Source organism: Phoca vitulina, unplaced genomic scaffold, assembly GCF_004348235.1.
Source record: "Phoca vitulina isolate PV1807 unplaced genomic scaffold, GSC_HSeal_1.0 scaffold8, whole genome shotgun sequence".
In the NCBI taxonomy this organism is placed as follows: domain Eukaryota; kingdom Metazoa; phylum Chordata; class Mammalia; order Carnivora; family Phocidae; genus Phoca; species Phoca vitulina.
In genome coordinates, this window is record NW_022589711.1 from 79,477,647 (window position 1) to 79,502,431 (window position 24,785).

The 24,785-nt window shown below is 34.5% G+C and overlaps 1 protein-coding gene across 2 annotated transcripts in view; it reads left to right on the forward strand.

Moving 5' to 3' along the window:
- KPNA4 (karyopherin subunit alpha 4) overlaps positions 1–24,785 on the forward strand; it is a 56,770-nt gene that overhangs the window by 17,427 nt on the left and 14,558 nt on the right. For both annotated transcript variants that reach the window (XM_032407316.1, XM_032407317.1), the window contains 10 exons: positions 6,299–6,343; positions 7,230–7,319; positions 7,431–7,460; positions 7,545–7,597; positions 9,633–9,728; positions 10,679–10,764; positions 15,784–15,870; positions 16,819–16,988; positions 17,075–17,119; positions 20,318–20,449. In XM_032407316.1, coding sequence (XP_032263207.1) covers positions 6,299–6,343; positions 7,230–7,319; positions 7,431–7,460; positions 7,545–7,597; positions 9,633–9,728; positions 10,679–10,764; positions 15,784–15,870; positions 16,819–16,988; positions 17,075–17,119; positions 20,318–20,449 — 834 coding nt within the window. The remainder of the gene's footprint in view (positions 1–6,298; positions 6,344–7,229; positions 7,320–7,430; positions 7,461–7,544; positions 7,598–9,632; positions 9,729–10,678; positions 10,765–15,783; positions 15,871–16,818; positions 16,989–17,074; positions 17,120–20,317; positions 20,450–24,785) is intronic.

The window sequence follows — 24,785 nt, forward strand, 5'->3', positions numbered from 1 at the left end:
TGAGTTTTTTGATAATTTCTTGTCCCCTTTTGGCTGAATTTAGGATTTTGTATCTGTATTTATTATAAGCAAAGAAATAGAAAAATACTGGATGATCTGCCTAAACTCTACCCCTTACTCAGTCTCTTTCTCTGCCTCTCTCCCCATCCCCCCATTTACAGCCTTTGTCCTTTAGATAGCTCTTTGGCCTATAAATAAGTCTTTGGCCAGTTTGGCAGCCTTTTGGAATTCTAATTGACAGCTCACTGCATCAGTGTAAGTCATGTGAATTCACAACTATTATATTTGCATGTAGTATATAAAAACTCTGCTCTTTAAGATGAGTAAAAACTTAGAAAAATAAGCCTTATATACCCCTTTCATGGGTCCCCAGAGAAATAAAAGTCCTCTATTTGAGTTGGACTTGTGACTTGGTAAATGTCTAAATATCTAATACCACTTTTAAGACTTGCTTTTTTGCAATAAAAAACATGGGTAAATGCTGCCAGGCTGGTGCAGAGGATGTCTTTCTGCTAGTTCATTCAGTCTTCTCTTTACCTTGAAGGTAATAGCTTTTCCTCAAGAGAAGAAAATTCTTTACTTGCTTTCTTGCTCTGTAATTAAGAGATTGTCAAATCTCTTACTTTGCAAATAAATTTCTGTGGGTAGGAATAGCCCAAGGCTTATGTTACTACTACAATGTTAAATTGGTTTGGTAAATCCTTTATTAATAGTTCCAGATTATCAGAAACTCCAATACTGTAATGGGAAAAAATTCTTTGGGTGTAAATAAAATATTTATGTAAATGTACATATTTAATATTTAATATTTTATTTATGTAACATTTTACTTTATTTAAAAGAAGTTAAAACCCATTATAACTTAATTCCGCTTCTTTAGGTGGAATAGTTACTAATAAAAACTTTTTTTTGACTACAGATACCTGTCCCTGAGAAGTCTACCTTTTATTGAACAATCTTTTAAGTAGTACATTTTACAAGTTGTATTTTCTGTGTGTGAGACATAGGACCCAGTTTTTTGTTGTTGGCTACTAAAGTTGTTTAGTGTTTTTGTATTGTGATACAGTGCAAAACCCACTGTCTTGATAATAGTACTTTTTCTTTAGTATGAACCATAGGCTATAAGATTGGCTTGAACTTTTAAGACTTGGGGGAGATAATATGGCTTACTGGTTAATTGGCTTTGTAGACCATCTGAATTCTGATCCTCGCTCTCCCACTTCTAGCACTGTGGTCTTGGCCAGATAATTTAACTTCTCTAGTCCTCAGTTTCCTTATTTATAAAAAAAAGAAACTTTTTTTTTTAACCTTTTAAGGCTATAATAGTTAAAGGATAGTGAATGTTGAAACTTTTATTATAGTACTTGGCTAAGTATTTTTATTCATTTTGCAGCCTGTCTTATTTGTATTTTTTTATTGAGTCTTCTTTTTTTTTTAAGGGCAAAAGATTCAAAAAGACTTTATGAAAGAAAATGTAAGAGAAAAATACATGAGGGGCATCTGGGTGGCTCAGTAGGTTGAGTGCCCAACTCTTGATCTTGGCTTGGGTTTTGATCTCAGGGTTGTGGGTTCAAGCCCTGCGTTTGGCTCCATGCCCAAGCCTACTTAAAATAAATAAATAATGAAAAAAACACATGAAAAGTTGTTCAATATCATTAATCATTAGAGAAATGAAAAATCACTACATATCTATTAAAATGGCTACATGAAAAAGATTGACCATTTCAAATGTTGATAAGAATGTGAAGGACTAGAACTCTCGTGTACTGTTATTGGGATGGACAATTATACAACCAATTTGGAAAACAGTTTGCAGGGGTTTTGGGTTTTGTTTATTTTTTTTATTCAGATACAATTAACATACAATGTTTTATTAGCTTCAAGTGTACAATATAATGATTCAACAATTCTATACACTTTTCAGTGCTCATCATGGTAAGTGTACTCTTAACCCCTTCACCTGTTTTGCCCATCCCTCACCCAACTCCCTCTGGCCGCCAACAGTTCGTTTTCTATATTTTTTTGTTTGTCTCTTTGTTCTTTTGTTTCTTAAATTCCACATATGCGTGAAATCATGGTATTTGTCTTTCTCTGACTTACTTCATTTAGCATTATACTCTCTAGCTTCATCCATGTCATTGCAAATAGCAAGATTTCATTCTTTTTTTATGGCCTAATAATATTTCATTGTGTGTTGTGTGTGTACGTATGTATATATACATATATGTATATACACACACCACATCTTCTTTATTCATTTACTGATGGGCGCTTGGGAAGTTTTCATAATTTGGCTGTTGGAAAGTAATGCTCCAGTAAACATAGGGGTGCCTGGATCCCTTTGAATTAGTGTTTTGTATTTTGGGGGGTAATTATCCAGTAGTGGAATTCCTGGGTTGTATGATATTGCCATCTTTAGGTTTTCGAGGAACCTCCATACTGTTTTCCGCAGTGGCTGCACCAGTTTGCATGTCTACCAACAGTACACATGGGTCCCCTTCTTCCACATCCTCACCAACACTTCTTATTTCTTGTGGTTTCAATTTTAGCCATTCTGACAGGTGTAAAGTGATATCTCATTGTGGTTTTAATTTTCATTTCCTTGATGATTAGTGATGTTGAGCATCTTTTTGTGTGTCTGTTGGCCATCTGGATGTCTTTGGAAAAATGTTCTTCAGTTCCCCTGCCCATTTTTTAATTGGATTATTTGTTCTTTTTTGGTGTGGAGTTGTAGATTATGTTTTTTATATATTTTGGATATTAACCCCTTATTGGATATGTCATTTTATCTTCTCCTGTTCAGTAGGTTGCCTTTTTGTTTTGTTGATGATTGCCTTTGCTGCAAAAACTTTTTATTTTGGTGTAGTCCCAATAGTTTAATTTTGCTTTTGCTTCCCATGCCTGAGGGGACACATCTAGTAAAATGTTTCTATGGTTGATGTCAAAGAAATTACTGCCTATGTTTTCTTTCTGGAGTTTTATGGTTTCAGATCTCACATTTAGGTCTTTAACCCATTTTGAGTTTATTTTTGTTTATGGTGTAAGAAAGTGAGCCAGTTTCATTCTTTGGGTATTTTTAAAATATATATCTACCAAAACTCAAATGATCATCAAAAGTTCACTTAAACAGAGATTGAATAAATTGGTTTGGTCAAAAATTGAGGTAAAGACATATGGACATTCTGGACATATGAGATTACCCAGTACGTTTTAGTTTTAAGAAGGAATAATATTTATTATGTTATTCCTTATATATTGAATATATGTTCTAGTGGGGAGAGGGTAACAATAAAGTTTTATATAGCATATTAGCATGTGATAAGTGGTATGGAGAAAAATAAGGCAGAGAAGAGGAGTAGAGCGTACCCTGTGGGAGAGTTTCTAGATGGTTAGGAAGGAAAAGACCTTACCATGGAGATGACATTTGAAAGATGAGAGTGAGCACTGCAGATAGTGAGGGAAGAGCATTACAACCTGAGGAATTAGCAGTAGCAGTAATAATAATAGCTAACACATATACTGTTATGTGCCAGGAGCTATTTAACTCCTTTACATATATTAACTTACTTAATCTTTATAGTATCCTACGAAATAGGTATTTTTACTGTCCTCATTTTATAGATGACAAAACTGAGGCATTGAGAGCTAGTAAGTAGTATGCCTGAAAATTGAACCCAAGCAGTTTGGCTCTGGAGTCCGTCCTTAGGAGTTGCTGTATAGTGTATTAGTGAAGGCCTTGAAGAGAGAGAATTTCCAGTGTGTTAGAGGAATAGCAAAGTTAGTGCAGATACAGCAGAGTGAATCGAGAATGATAGGAGCTGAGGTCTGAACCGTGGTAATTGGAGAAGGGATAACGTAGGAAGATTTGAGTGGACTTAAACCACTTTAATGACTGGGCTTTACTCCAAAGTGGAGAGCCTTTGATGGTTTTGAACAGGCGAGTAACATGATCTGACGGACTTCTTAAAAAGGGGTTCTTTACTGAGTCCTTCCTCAGAGTCTGGGTAGAATTCAAGAGGACCTGGAGAATTAGAAAAAAATTACATCTTTATTTTCACTAACTTCTAACAGTGTTTCCTTCATTTAATAATGTAGCCAATAAACTTCAGTAGTTATTAAAGTTACCTGTGACTTTTTGTCACCACCAGTAGAACATTATTGTTGCAGGATATCTTGAAATATCATTTAAGGTCAACATTACTTTGAAATTATGGTAGTTATTAGACTCACTCACTGTTAGATCCCACTTAATGTGATAATGAAGCACATATATTATAGTTTGTTTTTTCATATATATATATTTTTGACAACTATAGATCAGTGTAATTGTTTTTCTTTGTAATCTTAATGTATTTCTTATCTCTATTTAAAAACTATATGGGGGCGCCTGGGTGGCTCAGTTGGTTTAAGCGACTGACTCTTGATTTCAGATATGTTGTGGGATTGAGCCCTCTGTTGGGCTCTGCGCTCAGCGTGGAGTCTTCTGGAGATTCTTTCTCTCCCTCCGCCCCTCCTTCTATTCATGCTCTCTCTCAATAAATAAATAAATTTAAAAAAAAATAAAAACACTATGTGGAAGGTGTTCATTGATTTCACCAGATTGCCAAAAGAGACTATAGCACTCAAAAAATAAGATTCCCTGTGAGGATTGCTTTGGTTATTGTGATAAGAACGAACTACAGAGAAGGAGGGCAAGAGCAGAAAGAGGGGCAAGTTTAAGAGCCTTTTGCAGTAATCTAGGTGAGAGTTAACGGTGAGTTGGACCAGAGTAGTGACAGAGAAGGTAGTGATATGTAGTTGGATTTCAGATAAGTTTTGAAGGTTGAACCAGAAGGAGGATTTGGTACGATCGAATGTGTAAGGTGAGAGAAAAAGAAGAATCAAGGATGGCTCTAAAGTTTTTGGTCTGTGCCTAGGATAGAGCTGCCATTTGCTGAAAATCCCTTTGAAATTATCAGTAGATCTATAATGCTGGATATGTCATAAATTTTTTGTGTGTGTTTTTTTTAAAGATTTATTTACTGGGGTGCCTGGGTGGCTCAGTCGTTAAGCATCCTGCCTTCGGCTCAGGTCATGATCCCAGGGTCCTGGGATCGAGCCCCGCATCGGGCTCCCTGCTCGGCGGGAAGCCTGCTTCTCCCTCTCCCTCTCCCCCTGCTTGTGTTCCCTCCCTCGCTGTCTCTCTCTCTCTGTCAAATAAATAAAAAAAAAAATCTTTAAAAAAAATAAAGATTTATTTATTTAAGAGAGCACACGAGCTGGGGGAGAGGGAGAGAATCTCAAGTAGACTCCCCACTGAGTGCAGAGCCTATCACAGGGCTTGATCTCATGACCTTGAGATCAAGAGTCCAGACACTTAACTGACTAAGCCACCCAAGTGCCCATCATAAATTTTTTAAACAGTAACATAAGGCTTATAAAAATAAAGATACAAAGAATAAAAGAACTCCTGGTCTCACCTCCCATAGGAATCATGCGAGATGAGATAGAGTTATGTATGTTTGTTAAAAATTAAAAGTTTGGTTTTGGATATAAGTTTGAGATCTTTAGTTAGACATATGAGTATTACTTTGTGACTTGCTATTTCTACATATGCCCAGGCATATGCAGTCACTAGAAAGAATGAGGTGAACTTACACATAGAGCTTAAACTTGTATTGTTTCTGAAATTTTGAATGTTTTACAGTAAGCATGTATCCATGTGTTAGGTAAGTTTAAAATGAGAAAAACACATGTTAAAAAATAAGAGAATGGTTACAGGATGTGATAGGAAAATTTTGTGGTCATTAGAAATAATGAAAAAGATCTACTGTATTATACCACCATGGAAGGGCTTTAAAAATCTATAAAGTAAGTAAACAAAAATAAGGTAAAGACAGAATAAGTAGATAACTGTGTCAGAAACACAGTAAAATCTAACAGTGTGTATTTAGAGAAAGAGACTGGATGGATAGGATGAATGGATGGGAAGACACCTTCCCCTCCTTTTAAGCAGTTGAATTTACTAGCCTTGTACATGTATTCGTTAAGTGTCAAGATTCATATGGGAGGTGAGCTTATGAGTTGGTTCTTTTATTCTTTGTATTTTGTATTCTTATAAATGTTACAGTTTTAAAAATTTTATCTAATGTAGAAAATCATGTCTATAATATGATCTTTATTATGAGTAAAATATGACTATTTACATATGACTAGAAGAAAAGATTATGGGATATACATTAAAATGTTAATAGTCGTTTTCTTGGGTGTTGGAAATTGAGGTGATTTTTTAAAAATATTTTTCTTTAATTTCTTGTAGACTATGAGAAGACAACGAAATGAAGTTGTAGTTGAATTAAGGAAGGTGAGTCTGCGTAATATTGAGTACTTGCAAGCATAATTCTAACAGCATTACAGCATATATAGAAGATACTAAATGTATATTAATCCCAAGTGCCTACCATTTCTTTTTCTTTTGAAAACTGAAGGTTTTTGACTAAACTTAAGCGGGCTATTGAAGTTGGCAAGATACAACTTGACCACTCTCCAGAAATGGAGATAAATGAGTTATATGGTGTTTTTCTTCTTTAATAATTTATATAAAGTGAAAGTCTTCTCTATACAGTTATACTAAATAGTTCTGCTATTTACAGGTGTAGTTATACCCTGAAAAGAACTTGTTCTACTTATAAATTTCATCAACTTTTCAAGTATTAAAATTGGTTATCTTTCATGTGTGTAAAAAAAAATAAAGTTATAGTTGGGATTATATCTTTAAATTTGTTCCATACATTTTAAGTGAAATTTAAGTGACCATTGATTTTTGTAAGGCATTGTTGATTTTTGTCTGATTTTGAATTGCCCAACTTCTGCTTTGACTTTGTTTTTAGGTGATAAAGAGAAGCTCCCAGATGATGTATAAAATGGTTTAGTACTTTTAAACAAATATATATGTTTGGTTCTGGCTTAAACTGTACACTGTCTTTTTTAATCAAAAAAATTTTTTTTTTTTTAGTTTGCTTTTACATAGTTCACGGTTCATTAAAAATGTAATATTTGGGGCTTGGGGCTCAAATTAGTGTTGCTTAAGTGTTTGAATCACAATTTGGTTTAATTTTCTGCATTTGCATTTTACTTTTAAAAGGCACTTCCCATTTCAGTTTGTAGGCACAGGATTGCCTATCCTTTGTATGAAAGTATTTAGCTTTTTTTAACTAAAGTTCTTTTTTTGATATATATATTTTTTTAAGAATAAAAGAGATGAGCATCTCTTAAAGAGAAGGAATGTACCACATGAAGATATCTGTGAAGATTCTGATATAGATGGCGATTATAGAGTGGTAAGTTATTGTTATTCTTTTAACTTAAAAACTACCAGTGAAAAATTTTACATAAATATAGAATTTTAAAGTGACTTTTTAACTTAGTTTTCTCTTTAATTTTTTTCACAGCAAAATACCTCTCTAGAAGCTATTGTTCAAGTAAGTTGAGTTCTTTTGCCCCCTCTTCATTTGTATTTCTAATTATTATGTATCTATATCAAAAATTGTTTTAATTTTTTATAGAATGCTTCAAGTGATAACCAAGGAATTCAATTAAGTGCAGTTCAAGCTGCTAGGTAAGTTAAATTTTGAGGACATATTTAAATTTTATAACTTACCCAGGAGTTCTGTTTGAGTTTTCACTGTATAGTAGTACTGTCACTCATATTAACTTTGATGACAAACAATAAAGAACAGTCCATAGACCATCTACGTTTACTTCAAAATTTTTTCTCTGATCTAGAGTATTAAAATTGGTAGCAGTTTTCTAAACTCACAAATAAATAAACTCAAGTTTCAGCTTGCATAGCACGTACAGATGCTAGGGAAGAGTTGTTTTGACAGGTTATTGCTATCAACTAATAGAAAAACATTATTTATAAAACTTCACTTTTTATTAACAGGTTTAATTTTATAAAAAGATTTTTTTATCTCCTTCCCAGGTAGCTAATTCTTTTCACAATCTCTATTTTAATTAAATCATAAATTGATTTATAAGCTTACTGTCACGGTGTACAGGCAAGTAGACATTAAGATTTAGGGCTATAAAGTTTCCCAGTGTACTTTCAGGTAGGAATATTAAGTTATTTTGCATATTTCTGCTGTGAAATCTATGTTCTCAAGGTGTATGCTCCTATATTTTAAGGGGGGAACCAGAGAAACTTCTGAGACCTTTGTATTAAGGCATGGTTGTCTCATAGTATAATACAGTCTTTGCTTTCTATATTTATAAATATAAGAATAATGCTCTGTGTTATTAGTAGGACAGAGACACTTAAGTAATTGATCCTATTCATAGAATTTCATAGTGGGAGAAGATTACACTGGTCCATCCAATATCTTAGCTAGTATACGAATCTTTTATAAAAAAAATGTATTAGAGTTTTCCTACTTTCTGTATTCATTTTAAGTAACCTAGAACAGATAGGAAAATTACAGAATTAGCAGTGTTGCCTACTATAGGTAAAAGAACTTCTTAGAGAGGACTTGGTTATGTAGAAAGAAAATCACAGAAGTATTCATATCTTAAAATGGCAAATTAATGTTTATAGATAGAATGATTAAGAAATTGATACATTATGCTCACCATTTTCAGAGTTGATTATTTGAGTTTTGGAGCAGCTTTTCTCAACAGTTCTAAATAAAGCCTTAAGGCCCCTAAGGCCGATATTCTCGAATTACGGTCTTTGGATCTCTAGGAGATCCTGAGACAACTTTATGGGTGTACAAGATCAAACCCATTTTCACAATAATACCAAGACTTTGTTTGCCTTTTTCTAATGTGTTAACAATTTACACTGATGTTGGAAAAGCAACTGTGACTAAAACTTGATGGTACCTTAGCGCAAATCAGTTAGACAGTGGCACCAAACTGGTTCTATATTATATTTTGTAGATATATGCACCATTGTGCACTCAGAAGAAAGGAGGCCATTTCTAAATCTTTAAGAATGTCCTCAATGTAGTAGAAAAAAGTTCTTTTATTAAGTCTGGAACCTAGATTAAGAAAGACTGGGCTGTTTCCTACTTTGTGCTAAGAATTGTGGCATGTGCTATGGAAAATACTGTGAAAAAGTATGTGGTATAATTCTTGCTATGTAAGAACTTTAGAACCTAATTGAGAAGGCAAAGGTATATTAAAAATAGGGTGATAACAGCAAATGTAAGCATATGCTGTGGAAATGTTCTTGGAATTCAGAGAGGATATTGTGAAAATTTACAAACTGAAATGGACTTTGAATAGATAGAGCTTGAATAGACAGAAAACAGGGTATTCCAAGTGTGGGGAATAGGATGTGAAGAGCCTGGAAATGAGATTGAAATGGTAAGACAGACAACTGATCTATTGTTGAATTACAGAGAGTAAGATTAGTTAGTTAGGTAAGATGGAGCCAACCTGTGGAGAACAAGGAGGTTACGTTCATTGGGTAGTAAATATGCAGCCATTCCTTGGTTTATATAGGGGAATGATCTGATTAAGCTTTCATAAACATTGCTGTGCAGGGTATTCAAATGGGTGAGGACTTGTGTAAGCTGTATGTCAAATACGAATTTGAATTTAATTATAATATATATCATTAAATTTCACAAGAATATGTATATCTCTTATAGGAAGCTTTTGTCCAGTGATCGAAATCCACCAATTGATGACTTAATAAAATCTGGAATATTGCCTATTTTAGTTCACTGTCTTGAAAGAGATGACAAGTAAGTACATTATTTTAAGAGGTAATTTAGAATGTATCCTTTGCAGAAGACAAGATTTTGTAGTAGTTTGGTCTTTAAAGAAAAAAGGAAAGGGCTATAAGATAGAGTTGAAAAGCCAGTGATAAACATTGCAGGGTGTGTTTACACCAAGAGGTGAACATAAAGGCCAAACAGGAACTTGAGAATGATACATTGAACTTTTTTTTAAAAGATTTTATTTATTTATTTGACAGAGAGAGACACAGCCAGAGAGGGAACACAAGCAGGGGGAGTGGGAGAGGGATAAGCAGGCTTCCCGCTGAGCAGGGAGCCCAATGTGGGGCTCGATCCCAGGACCCTGGGATCATGACCTGAGCCGAAGGCAGACGCTTAATGACTGAGCCACCCACGCACCCCAAGAATGATACATTGAACTTTGAAGCTTTGAAAATTGGCAAAAACTAGTTTGGCTGATAAGTACTTGAGAAAACTATTTGGGTAGTCATATGCAGGTATCTAAATAAAGAGTTTTTGGGGCGCCTGGATGGCTCAGTTGGTTAAGCGTCTGCCTTCAGCTCAGGTCATGATCCCTGGGTCCTGGGATCAAGCTCCCTGCTTAGCAGGGAGCCTACTTCTCCCTCTCCTTCTGCCCCTCCTCCTCACCCCCGTCCTGTTCATGTTCTTGTGCGCGCGCTCTCTATCTCTCAGATGAAGAAATAAAATCTTAATTAAAAAAAAAAAAGTTTTTACTAAAAATAGGTGGGACACCTGAGGAAATTGTATGCTTTTTATACTGAGGATCTGTAAATAGTCACTGGAGGTTTAAAAAAAGTGCTGGATGCATAGATAGATACCTTTGAAACAAAATATTTAATACTTTAAAAAATGCTTGAGGGGAGAAATGGTTGGTAGATAATAGATTTGGGCCAATGTAAAAATCCTTACTGTTTAACATTATTTGTTCTCTGTAGTCCTTCTTTACAGTTTGAAGCTGCATGGGCTCTGACAAACATTGCATCTGGAACCTCGGAACAGACTCAAGCAGTAGTTCAGTCCAGTAAGTTGGTGATTTAACAGATAAAAAAAGTTAGTAAAAAAAAAAAAAAAATAGTGATTCTCTTAAAAGAATAAAGCTATTTATATTATAAAATAATAGCTACCCAATTACAGGGTAGTTGAAATAGGCCAACTTAAGTATGTTATTTTGATCATGTTGTTCCAATGACTGACATTTTCTATTTTCAAAAATTCATTTGATGCTAAATCTGAGAACATTTCCTAATTATAGTAGCAGATTACTTTATTGTAGTTACACTTTATTTATAGGATATCATAGAAATAAAGGTGTTTTTGCCATTGCCATACTACTTCCTGGCTTCTCTTAATGAGATTTTCATCATACGCTTTAGAGAAATCTTTTATAAAGTAGTCCTGTTGAAAAATGGCTTGAAATTTTTTCATTGTTGTTATAATAGGATTGTTTTTCTTTTATGTTTGAAGAGATGTAAGTGAGAAATTATTATTGGAAGTAATAACCTGTGTATTGTTTTCATGAATACTGTTTAATTCTTCTATCAAAGAAATTAATAATTTTAAAGAAGGTACTTTTAAAGTGCTCTTCACACACGTATAAGCAGTATACTTGTGTAAGCTTGTTAAAATCTTAAGCATTAATTTCTATATGATTTTAAAGGGGAACAAAGGTGTTATCCAAGTAAACATTTAATTATGTAGACATTTCTGTTGTAATATTACATAGAATATTAATGCTACCTTAAGTCATGATAAAACTGGCTTAATTTGGGGTTTAAATGGGTTTTGTTTTTGGCTTTTTGATTTTATTTTGTATAATTGATTATTTAGTAAATTTTATAATCTCAAGACAATGTTTTAAGGTCTCACTCTTTTTCCTTTCTGTTTTATGTGGCTTTTTCAAGAGTAGAAGGAGCCTTAGAATTTGTTTTAACACTGCCAATCTGTCTTGTTTTTGAGTAAAGCATGATTGATCTACATGTACTTAAATAGCATTTTTCAAAGTAATATCAGAAGAAAGAAAAAATAGAAGAATCATTTGTTCAGTGTAGTAGTATTCTGTTCAGATATGGACCTTTCTCTGTGTTTCCCATCCTTGTTATAAAGCAAGGGTGTTTTAAAGCAACAGAACCACTTTCTGATTTCACTGGCCTGACTAACGACCCATGTGATGTTAAATTTTTTTAATTGAGGTGTAACTGACATATATAGCATTAAATTAGTTTTAGACATATGACATAATGACTTGAAGTGTATACACCAAGACATGATCACAGTAAGTCTAGTTTCTCCTATCATCATATCAAATTACATAATATGCAGTACAGTATTACTGACTACAGTCACCATGCTATACATTTCATTCCCATGACTTGTTTTATGATTGGATGTTTGTACATCATGACCCCCTTCTATTTCACCCACCTCGCAAAAGCCCTCCCATCTGTCAACCATGAATCTGTTCTCTGCATCTATGAATTTTTGTTTTGTTTGTTCATTTGTTTTGTTTTTTAGATTCCACTTATTAGTGAAATCATACATTATTTGTCTTTCTCTTTTCTGACTTATTTCACTTAGTACCTCAAGGTCCATTGATGTCCTAATTACAAGTATTTCATTTTTTGGTAATGAATGAGAAGTATTCCATTGTGTCTGTGTACGTATGTACACCCATCCATCCATCCATCATTGGACACTTTGGTTGTTTCTATATATTGGCTATTGTTAATAATCTGGTAATGAACATAGGGGTGCATATATCTTCAAAGGTTCTAAGTGGTTTCACCATAAGCATATTTGCTGAAAGCATTTTTCCTCACATAACTAATTGGCCATAAGGCAATTTTGCCATAAAAGTTATAAGAATAACTGGTTGACAGTTTGATTTGATGGTTTCTTGGTTTCATCAGCTAGCTGACAGTTTGCTTTCATGTCTGCATTGACACAGTACTCCCATTTTTATATTAAATAAATCTTAGCCCTTGTAATAGTCTGTACAGTGGCATAGAGTTTTGAACCCACATTTCTCATAGAACTTTGGAACATCTGTCAATAGACATGTGGTAATATGCTGAGAACAGAGAACAGTGTAGAAGACTTTCACAGTGCAATACAAAGCTGTTACAAATATGCATCCTTGTATTTAGAAACTGATAATCTCTCTTAAAGAAGAAAGAAATTTTAGCAAAAAATGAAAACATGTGATGCCAGATGAAGAGATGAATCAACAAGCAAAAAATTATATATATATAATGTTATAAAAGGAAAACTTTGAGGACAAGTGCTTAGGTACAGTCTGCAAAATAAAAATCAATTATTTGCATAGAATTGCATGAATCTACATACATTTTAAATGTATTCAGATGTTTTATATTTTGCAGTAGTCTTGTTAATTTTGTTAATGCATTTTTCATGTTTCATTATGTCCTTTTTAATGGATGTCTCTCTTTTATTTTTGTGATTTTATCTTTTATGGCATAATTGCCATACGGCAAATTAGGTATAGGGTGAAAATGTTTGTGGCAAAGATGCTTATGGTGAAAATACTGGGAACTATTCTTAAATTTGTTTTCATTTGCTTCAGATAAATACCCAGAAGTGGAATTGCTGGATCCTATATTTTTAGTTTCTGTATTAGTTTCTTCTATTTTTAGTTTTTTTTATTAGCCTCTATACTATTTTCCATAGTGCCTGCACCAATTTATATGTCCACTGGCGGTGCACGAGGGTACCCTTTTTTCCACATCCTGTCCAACACTTGTTATTTCTTGTCTTTTTGATTCTAGCCATCCTGACTGGTGTGAGGTGGTATCTCATTATGGTTTTGATTTGCATTTCCCTGATGATTAGTGATGTTGAGCATCTTTTCATATGTCTGTTGGTCATCTGTATGCCAGTGCTTTCAGCACTTTGAATATATCATACCATTCCTTTCTGGCCTGCAAACTTTATTCTGAAAAATCTCTGATAGTCTTATGGGGCTTTTCTTGTACGCAACAAGTTGTTGTTCTATTGCCACTTTTAAGATACTCTCTTTATCTTTAACTCTTGAAATTTTAATTACAATATGTCTTGGTGTGGCTCTTTTTGGGTTCATTGTATTTGGAACTTTCCTGGCTTCCCAGATCTGGGTATCTCTTTCCTTCCCCAAGTTGAGATAGTTTTTAGCCATTATTTCTTCAGACAAGTTTTCTGTATCTTTCTCTAGACTCTCTTCTCCTTCTGGGACCCCATTATGGGAACGTTGTTCCACTTGATGTTGTCCTGGAGATCCCTTAAGCTATCTTCACTTTTTAAAATTCTTCTTTGTTTTGCTGCTCTGTTTAGGTGAGTTCCACTGCCCTGTCTTCCAGGTCACTGATCCTTTCTTCTGCTTTATCCTTATCTGTTGTTGAATGCCTCTACTGTATCTTTCAGTTCAGTTATTGTGTTCTTCAGCTCTGTGACTTTTGTTTGGTACTTTCTTATATTTTCTATCTGTTGAAATTTTTTCTGTGTTCATCCATTTTCTCCCGAGATTGGGGAGCATCTTTATGACCATTTTTTTGAACTCCTTATCAGGTAAATTAGCTCCATTTCAGTAAAGTTTTTTTCTGGGGTTTTATTTTGTTCTGTTCTTCAGTTTACTTATTTAACTTGACTTTCTGTGTTTGTTTTTATGTATTAGGTGAAACAGCTACCTCTCCCAGTCTTGAAGGAATGATCACAGGAAGACAGCATGTGTTTCAGTCAGCTGTCTGTGCTATACTTTGGGGGTGGTAGCCTGCCACAGATTGTTTCACTCCTATGGAGCCCAGAAATGCAAAAGACCCCCCTGCCCCCAGCTACCAGTGCCAAGCATTCAAGGGGTGTCCTTTATGTGGACTTTGTGCTCCTGCCAGTTTTGGCAGGACCACAGGGGCCTGCCAGGCCAGGATGAGCCATCCCACTGGGTTTGGTGGGGTGGAGCTGTAGCAGTGCTCTGCACTGGAGAGTGCAGGGGTGGTACAAGTATCGTTAGCAAGGTAGAGTGTGTAAAAAATGGCACCTGCCAGCACCTCCATCCCTGGAGAAAGTTCCAGCAGACCCTCATCCCTTAGGCAGTTGCTTTAAACTTAGCCAGTGAACCTCCTTTGCATATGCTCTAGGCACTTTTCAGCCCACTGCTTTTGTGCTGAATCCTGGGGCATGTGGGCAAGTAATCTCATAAGAGCGTAGTCCTGGTTTCCTACAGCCCTTTGGGTCTCTTGGATATTAGCCCTGTTGGTTTTCAAAGCCAGACATTTGGGGAGTTTGTCTCTGGTGTAGGTCCCAAGGGTTCAGGTGCCTGATTTGGGGCTCTAACCCCTTGCTCTTCAGGGATATGCTCCATATTTATGAAATCCCTCCTGCTTGTGGGTCACTGCTAGGTTATAGGGCATGGCTTTGTTAGGACCATAGTCTCTGCCTCTCCTGTCCATCTCAGTGTGACCTTTTTATTCTTTGTTGTGGAGGAGCTGTTCAGCTAGTTCTATAGGAAGCATTATTGTATATGTAGCTATAGATTTGGTGTGTCCATGGTAGAAGGTGAGGTCAGGCACCATCTTGAACTGCACCCTCCTGTTATTTTAAATTTCTGTATTCAAAACTTACTTCAATAGTTGGGAGTCCCTTTTTTTTTTCTAAGTTTGAGAATAATGCTTGAATCTATAAGGAATGAATTATTTATTTTTAAGAATTGATTTTTAATTTGGAATTTTATTCAGGTTTAATTATGAATGAAAATTTACTAGCTCAATTTGGTATTTATATGTTAAAACTGAGATTTTGATGCTGAATAAGTGGCTTGCTGATCACAAATTTTCCACTACTGTTACTGTATTGAAAATCATTTAATAAATATATATTTTAAATGTATTTTTGATAGGGTCCTTTCTTCTTAGATTTCAGCCAAAAAAAAGATTGATTTTTGGTTTAGAGTATAATATCTTCAATCCTTTTTTTTTTTTTTCAATATTATTGAGATGTAATTGGCCTCTAAGACTGTCTTTAAACTTAAATGTTAATTTATGTTTTCATCCTTCAGATGCCGTGCCACTTTTCCTGAGGCTTCTACATTCACCTCATCAAAACGTCTGTGAGCAAGCAGTGTGGGCTCTGGGAAATATTATAGGTTTGTATAAAACTTGTAATACTAGTTCTACAATTGTTGTTGTCATATACTGTGTAATAAAAATGACTACTAGTAGTCGAAAAAGAAAAACAGTTTGTCTTTTTCAGGACTGGATCTTGTGAAATAATTTATAGAAATTATAGCTGTTTTAAGTATAAACCTATAATAAAGAGGATGAACGTTTTTGTTGCTTATCTTTTTGTATATAGTCCACTCTTTTTTTTAGTATATAGTCAACTCTTAATTATTTGAATAATTAGGAAATATGTATGTGATAATAGATCTCCTCTCCCTCCTTTATTATGTTGATGGATTCATTTTATTCCCTAACTTCCCACAGAAGTTGTTTAACAGATCTGGATAGGGCCAAAAATTACTGTGGGAACCACTGCTCTAGGGATATTGGTTCATCCCCTCCCTTTTTTGACATGGTTTTTTATTTTTTAATTTTATTTTGGACATAGTTTTTTAAATGTGTAGAGTAATTTATAGTTAATACTTTTGGTACTCTGATATTGGATCATAAGTGTAAATTCTACAAATATTTTTTTCTAGTATTATTTTGATATATATACATATATATATTTTTTTAATTACATGAAAGTTTGTTAGTACCATTGAGAGAGAAAATAAAAGCAGCAGTTCTCTGCTCACAAAGTACTCTAAAGGATCCTTAGGCTTCTAATTTTGAATGGCATAAAAACATAGGTGAACAATTTATAAACCAGAATATGTGAATAACATGCAAAAAATATCTTAACTACTTTATGTTGCTTCTCTTGGCTCAGAGACCTAAAATGAGAACTTGGTTATTGTCTAAAACTTCTATATAAAACTAAATAGTGTATCTACTTAAAATACAGAAAGCAGCATATTGAACCAGTGTTTTATGTTTTCTGAATTGCTTATTGTCAGTGTATTTTATTGAATTAATCACTCCTCCTACAGGTGATGGGCCACAGTGTAGAGATTATGTCATAAGTCTTGGAGTTGTGAAACCTTTACTTTCCTTCATAAGTCCATCTATTCCTATAACATTCTTAAGAAATGTTACTTGGGTAATGGTCAACTTATGTCGCCACAAAGATCCACCACCCCCAATGGAAACCATTCAGGAGGTAAACAAGTGTTTTGTTTTTTGTTGTTCAACTAAACTAGATACCATTATGTATATGTTTTTAAGTCTATATATTTCTCTCTTCAGATTCTTCCAGCTCTTTGTGTCTTAATTCATCACACAGACGTAAATGTGAGTATTTTTCATGTGTATAATATGTATGTCTAGGGTTGCCCTTCTGACATAGAGAAGAAAATGTTATACTGGACATAATGTTCGTGTACTCGATTAGATTTTTCCATTTCAAGAGTTGTAATAGCATAGCTTGCTATTATTATATTTACTTTGTGTTTACCTATATCACAAAATATAATTTACAGTGAAGAAATCAAGCCTAACTATATTTTGGTATGGGCAATAGCATATGTGGAGAGTTGGGGGGAGTAAAAACTCGTTTTGGAAGTTCTTAAAAGTTGCCAGTTAGTGATCTCTCTCACTAAAATTATATCTTTTGATTGGTCAAGAGCTTTTTATGGAAGCTCATTTTGACGGCCTAGCCAGTGTTTGAGAGAATACATAGGCCTAATAGTATTTCATTTTTTGAAAGATAAAAAAGAGAAATATTTGTGCCTTTATGCATGGGTTTGTATTCATATGCAGACACCAATCCAAGAACATCAGTTGCTCTTTATTTTTACTATATTTTTCCATCTACAATGACTTTGATAGTAGTTTCACATGTTAAAGAGAGAACTCGTAAAATACCCAAACGAGAAAAAAAATAGTGCAGACTAGATTTTAAGCATAATAAATATACCTTATTCATTCTCACCAACACAGATGGCAAAGGAAAAAGTGCCTCAGGAAGTATAAATGAGGTGGGAAACTGACTGCTTATAAAACCAGCTTCGCCATCGGGTTAGAAAAGCTAGGAGTATGACGGGTAAAGGAAATCACAGGAATACAGTGCATAACAACATTCAGGAACTTTGGTTCCTTAAAAACAGCTTGGTGTGATGACCAGTGTTTGATAAGCTGCTTCATTACTTTTCAGTTTCTAGGGTAATACCATTTTTCCAGGATCTCTCTAAAGCATATGGAACAAATTAAAGTTAGAATTATACTACATCAAGCAGTGACATGATGTATAAAATTCATTAGATGAACATGATCCTTGCTCTAAAGATACTTTTTTTTAGATCCTGATAATCTAGAATCCTTAAAATATATATATGTATATATATAAGCCATTTTGGGGTTTGGCTCCTTAGTGCCAAGTGTTTTTATTAAATTACAAATTTCAATATTTTACTTTTAATTAAGTTCCAAGGAAGATTAATCTCAAACTTTATACCTCTACCAAAAAACCAGACATCTTGGTTGACCTTATTCAGAGATTGTATTGTGTTCTTTCCACCTGTTTACCCCAATCCAGTTGAGATTGTACCTCGATTTTCTTGCTTTTAATGTATCTTGAATTTTTCAAGCCAGTCTCATTGTTTTTTAGTAGCACGTTTACTAAGTAGTTTACTATATAATAATGTTTACTAAAAATACAGTCTTCTTAGGTAAACGCTTAGCAGCAAATTCTTAAACCAGACCATAAAAGAAGTAAAAAATAAATAAAACTGCTTCCACAAATCATAGTGAAACACTGAAATTACACTGTGGTAGTTATAATTAGTAAATTTACCATAGAATATTAACTTTGATACAAGAAGTGTATGTGAGGTCAAGTCTGTTTAAATTGTGATTTTGATGTGAGCATATTCATGATGTTTAGTGTTAGGCCTTTAAAAAATTGTATCTGGATTTTATGTACAGTCATGGAGAAGTATCTTGAAATATATTGCCTATATCAACAAATTTTGGCTATGTTGGGACTCTGGAAAAAAGATTTACATTTGTAAATAGAAATTTAGTTCTTTCACATATTTTGATACCACTTTATGTGTGTGAATTCTTTCATTTGGTGTCTTCTTTTTAGATTAAAAATAGCCGAAGAACTTTCTTGAGTTTTTGAAAGGAAAAATGGCACAGTGTTGTTTTCTCCTTCTAGGAGATTCTCAGATGTTTTAAACATAACATTGGTTTAGAATTTAAAAGGTTTCAAACCTTTCTGACTTGTCTTTTGATACGTAATTCATATTCCAGAAAGGCTCCAGAAGTAAAGTCAGGCACAATTATTATTCCTGTGTCTTTGTCAATAACTGTGCTATTTATGCAACAGTTTAACAGTTGTCATACTTCCTCTTGGATATAACTTCTAATTATGATTTAATGCAAAAGAAAGATGAAACACAGTGGCCTGCTGAACTTCACAATAAGGTTCATTAAAAATTATAACATTTCGGGGCACCTGGGTGGCTCAGTCGTCAAGCATCTGCCTTCGGCTCAGGTCATGATCCCAAGGTCCTGGGATCGAGCCCCGCATTGGGCTCCCTGCTTGGCGGGAAACCTTCTCCCTCTCCCACTCCCCCTGCTTGTGTTCCATCTCTCACTGTCTCTCTCTCTCTCTGTCAAATAAATAAATAAAATCTTTTTAAAAATTATAATATTTCATTTGATGTTAATAAAAATTATAACATTTAAAGTGATAGTTTAATTTTTAGTATAATTTAATTGCAGAGGGGTTTTTTTATAAATAGTTTTGACAGATGCTGTAAATTATGCATTTTGGTTTTTTTACTAGAACGTTTTTTATTATGGATCATACAGATTGACCCATGGTTGCTTTTAATGTCTTGATCTGCAGCTGTGGGATGCTTCCACTATGAGAAGTTGCCTCCAGTTTTATAAGGCAAAGCAAACTGGTTGGAAAAGATGAAACTACTATACTTCTAATACTGAAATATTGGCTTTAGACATACCTACATGATACCAGTGATACTAGAAAACAACTTGAATGTATACATCTAGCCCCAATGTTTTGAATCACTGTGTATGTTGAATACATTCAGTATTTACAACTATATGTACTTACTACATGTCTTTGGACCTATTACGCCTCAGTGTGAGCATTTGAGAAAGGCAATGTCTTTTTCTCCTATTTCATGTACAGTGTAGTGTATATCTTAGTGAATTAAGACTGGATACTAAAAAAAAAAAAAGACTGGATACTAACCTGTGGTTGGGATCATAATTAACTGAAGCATCCTAAATATGGCTAAAAGATGCACATACTTGATACAGACATTCAGAGAGAGATGATGATGTTTAGTACTATAGAGCAGATTAAGATTTCAGTGAATTGAGGTGAGACAAGAAAGGAAGAAAGAAGGTCGTGAAACAATCTTAGATTAGTTAACTATAACTAAGTTAACTATAGTTAAGAATTATTAAAGTGACAAAATATTCAAAGGCTGTTTGAATTTTCATTTTATCCATTAGATATTGGTAGATACAGTCTGGGCCCTCTCTTACCTTACTGATGCTGGCAATGAACAGATACAGATGGTAATAGACTCTGGAATAGTCCCTCACTTGGTTCCTCTGCTCAGCCACCAGGAAGTTAAAGTTCAGGTGAGTTTGTTGTTGATAATGATATAAGGTGTTTTGTTTACCACTAATTTGCTTTAAGCATGGCATTCAAAAATAGACCATTTCATTAGTTCAAAGTATATTTCTAGCCTAATAACACATCTTTTTTTAAATCTTTTCTTCTTTATTGAAGTATAGTTGACACACAATGTTACATTAGTTTCAGGTATAGAACATAGTGATCCAGCTTCTCTATAAGTTATGCTGTGCTCATCACAAGTGTAGCTACCATCTGTCACAATATAATGCTGTTACAATACCACTGACTGTATTCCCTATGCTATACTGTGATCCCTTGACTTAATCATCAAATTACTGGAAGCCTCTATCTCCCAGTCACCTTCACCCATTTTGCCTATCCCCCCACCTCCCTCCTGTCTGGCAAACATCAATTTGTTCTCTGTATTTATGGGTCTGTTTCTGCTTTTTGTTTGTTCATTTTGTTTTTTAGATTCCACATATAAGTGAAATCATATGGTATTTTTCTTTCTCTGATTTACTTAGCATAATACTCTATAGGTCCATCCATGTGGTTGTACATGGTAAGGTCTCATTCTCTTTATGGTTAATATTCCATTGGTGTGTGTGTATGTATATATATACACACACACACACGCACACATACCACGTTTTTATCCATTCATTTATCGATGGATACTGGGTTGCTTTCATATCTTGGCTATTGTAAGTAATGCCACAGTAAACATAGGGGTGCATATATCTTTTTGAAATAAAATAAGAACATATTTTTGAAAAGAGTGAGGTATTAAATCCACATTTTAAAGATGGAGAAAATGAGGTAAGATTAACAAGAACCTTCCCCCCTCCCCTTCCCTTTCCCTACACCCCACCAAAAACCCCACCCCAGGGCATCTCCTTTATAGATTACTGATTTCTAACGTAGACCTAGGAAATTCGTATGTTAACTTGGGTGGCATTTGAAACAAGTACTGATACTTTTTTTTTTTCTATTTTTAATTTTTCTTCATTTTTCCTACTCTTTTCCTTTTCTCCCCTCTTTTTTTTAACTCTCCATACTGTACTGGGCAAGCTTGGTTAATGCCTAGTTTCATTGGCACTGTGATAAAGGCTTTATACTGAAATATGCTGCTTAGGGGCTTCCTAAATTGTTTCCTTTTAGTTACTTAAAATCTTTTTTTAACAGGGCACCTGGGTGGCTCAGTTGGTTAAGCATCTGACTTCATCTCAGGTCATGATCTCTGGGTGCTGGGTCCTGGACCAAACCGCCAGGCAGTTCTTTGCTCAGTGGGGAGTCTGCTTGTCCCTTTCCTGCCCCTTCTAACCCTCCCCCCCAATAAATAAATAAAATCCTTTTTAACTTTGTTTTATCCTTTTATTATTTTTAAATCCTTCCATATAAATATTCCAAACCTGCATCTAGAAAGAGCCAAAAAAGAGAGGGTGAGAAGTTCACACAAATATTATAAGTAGTTTACTGTCAAACTGCAGTGGTAAAGGGAGATAGAGCAAGCTTTCGTATCCTTCCGAGGTAAATAGTATGCTTTAATCATATGATGACTTACAGTCTGTTAGCAATAGCATAAGGAAAACCGTTAACCTAATTAACTATTTCTCAACCCTGGGTGGACATTAAAATCAACTGTGAAGCTTGAAGAAAAAAAAAATTTTATTTCCCTTGCTTGACCCCTAGAGATTCTGTTTTAATAAATCTGGGATATTTCCTAGAGACCTGGGCTTTAAAAAGCTCTTCAGATGATACTCATGGACAATTGGAATGGAGAACACAAACCTTAAAAATTTAAAGCTGTTTAAGGAACGAGGGAAGACTTAGCTGAATTCAGGAATAGAATAAATAGTTTGCCATTTAGGGGTATTTGTAGCTCATTTAAAATATTTTAATAGAGGGGCGCCTGGGTGGCTCAGTCGTTAAGCATCTGCCTTCGGCTCAGGTCATGATCCCAGGGTCCTGGGATCGAGCCCCACATCAGGCTCCCTGCTCCGTGGGGAGCCTGCTTCTCCCTCTCCCACTCCCCCTGCTTGTGTTCCCTCTCTCTCTGTGTCTCTGTCAAATAAATAAATAAAATCTTTTTTAAAATTAAATAAATAAATAAATAAAATAAAATATTTTAATAGAGGCACCTAACTGGCTTAGTCAGAGGAGCATGCGACTCTTGATCTCAGGGTAGTAAGTTTAAGCCCCATGTTAGGTATAGAGATTACTTAAAAATAAATAAATAAACTTTAAAAAAGAGTTAATAAAATACTCATACTAGATATTAAGTTTGCATTTCTTAAGCGTGGTACTTATGTCTTGGTATGGGTATTTGTTTTTCGTTTTTTTTCAGAATGCATCGTTAGTTTTAAATTGGATTTCATTCAGAAATAAGGTTGGAATTTTTCTTTAGCAGCTGTCAGTGTTCTGTACTTTACATGATATCTAGTAGAGGTTTTTAAAATTTTTTTCAACTTTAACTCCATAATTTAGGAAAAGAGAATAATTGTAATGAACCTCCATGTAGATTTTCTCTATAACCTTGCTCACTCCCTCCCCCCCAAATTATTTTGACACATCCCAGATAGTATATAATTTCATCCAGCTTCTCTTAAAAAATAAGGCTATGGGGGCACCTGGGTGGCTCAGTCGTTAAGCGTCTGCCTTCAGCTCAGGTCATGATCCCAGGGTCCTGGGATCGAGCCCCACATCAGGCTCCCTGCTCTGTGGGAAGCCTGCTTCTCCCTCTCCCACTCCCCCTGCTTGTGTTCCCTCTCTCGCTGTGTCTCTCTGTGTCAAATAAATAAATTAAAAAAATAAATAAGGCTATGTGTTTTTACATAATCACAGTACTGTTAGAGTATTTTTTTAATTTTAATATTAAAACCCAATCAGTATCCAAATTTTACTGATTGCTTCATATTTTTTCACAGTTTGACCAAATCGGTCTCCAATTGACACATTGCATTTGGTAGCTTTGTCTTTGTTTCTTTATGTTACAATTTTATTTTTCTTTCCCCTTTTAAATTTATTTGTTAAAGAAGCTGGGTCACTACAAAACATTTTTAAAAAATTAAAGAAGACCTAAATAAATGCAAAGACATCCATGTTCATAGATTAGAAGACAGTGTTGTTAGGTTGGCAGTGCTCCTCAAATTTACCTACAGGTTAAATGCGATTCCTGTTGGGGCACCTGGGTGGCTCAGTCAGTTAAGCATCTGCCTTCAGCTCAGGTCATGATCCCAGGGTCCTGGGATGGAGCCCTGTACTGTGTCAGGCTCCCTGCTCAGCGGGGAATCTGCTTCTCCTCCTTTTGCCCCTCTCCCCGCTCGTTCTCTCTCTCAAATAAATAAAATAAAATAAAATAAAATAAAATAAAAAGACTCCAGATATAAACCCATATATTTATGATCAATTGATTTTCAACAAAGATGCCAAGAAAATTCAATTAGCAAAGAATAGTCTTTTGAACAAATGGATCTGAGACTACTGAGTATCTACATGTAAACAAATGAAATTAGACGACCCCTATATATAAAAATTAGCTCAGAATAGATCAAACACCTAAATATAAGAGCTAAAAGTGCAAATCTCTTAGAAGAAAACATAAGCATAAATTTTCATGACCTTGGATTAGGTAGCAATTTTTTAGATAAGATACAACAAGCACAAGCAACTAAGGAGAAAAATAAATTGGACTACACCAAAATTAGAAACTTGTGCTTCTCAGGAGACCATCAAGGAAGTGAAAAGACAACCCACAGAATGGAAGGGAGTATTTGCAAATCATGTATCTGAAAAGGGACTTGGATCCAAAATACATAAAGAATTCTTACAACTCAACAATAAAAAGACAAATCCCATTAAAAATTGGCAAAACATTTGAATACAGTTATCCAGAGAAAACATACAAATCGTCAGTAAGCACATGGGAAGATATTCAACATTATTAGTCATGAAGGAAATGCAGACCAAAGCTGCAATGAAATACCGCTTCATACACACCGGGATGGTGTAATCAAAGAGACATTAACAAGTTTTGACAAGCGAGGGTGGAATCCTTATACACCTGTAGAAATGTAAAATGGTACATCGTCTTTGGAATACAGTGTGATGGTACCTCAAAAAGTTAGATACAGAGTTACCGTATAACCCAGCATTTTCCACTGCCAGGTATATATAAACCCAAGAGAACTAAAAGCACATGTTCACCCAAAAACTGGCACACAAATGTTTATGGCACTATTATTCATAATAGCCAGTGAAAACCAAATGTTTATCCACTAATGAATAGTTAAAAAAAATATATTCCACTTACATATAACTGGAATATTATTTGGCCAT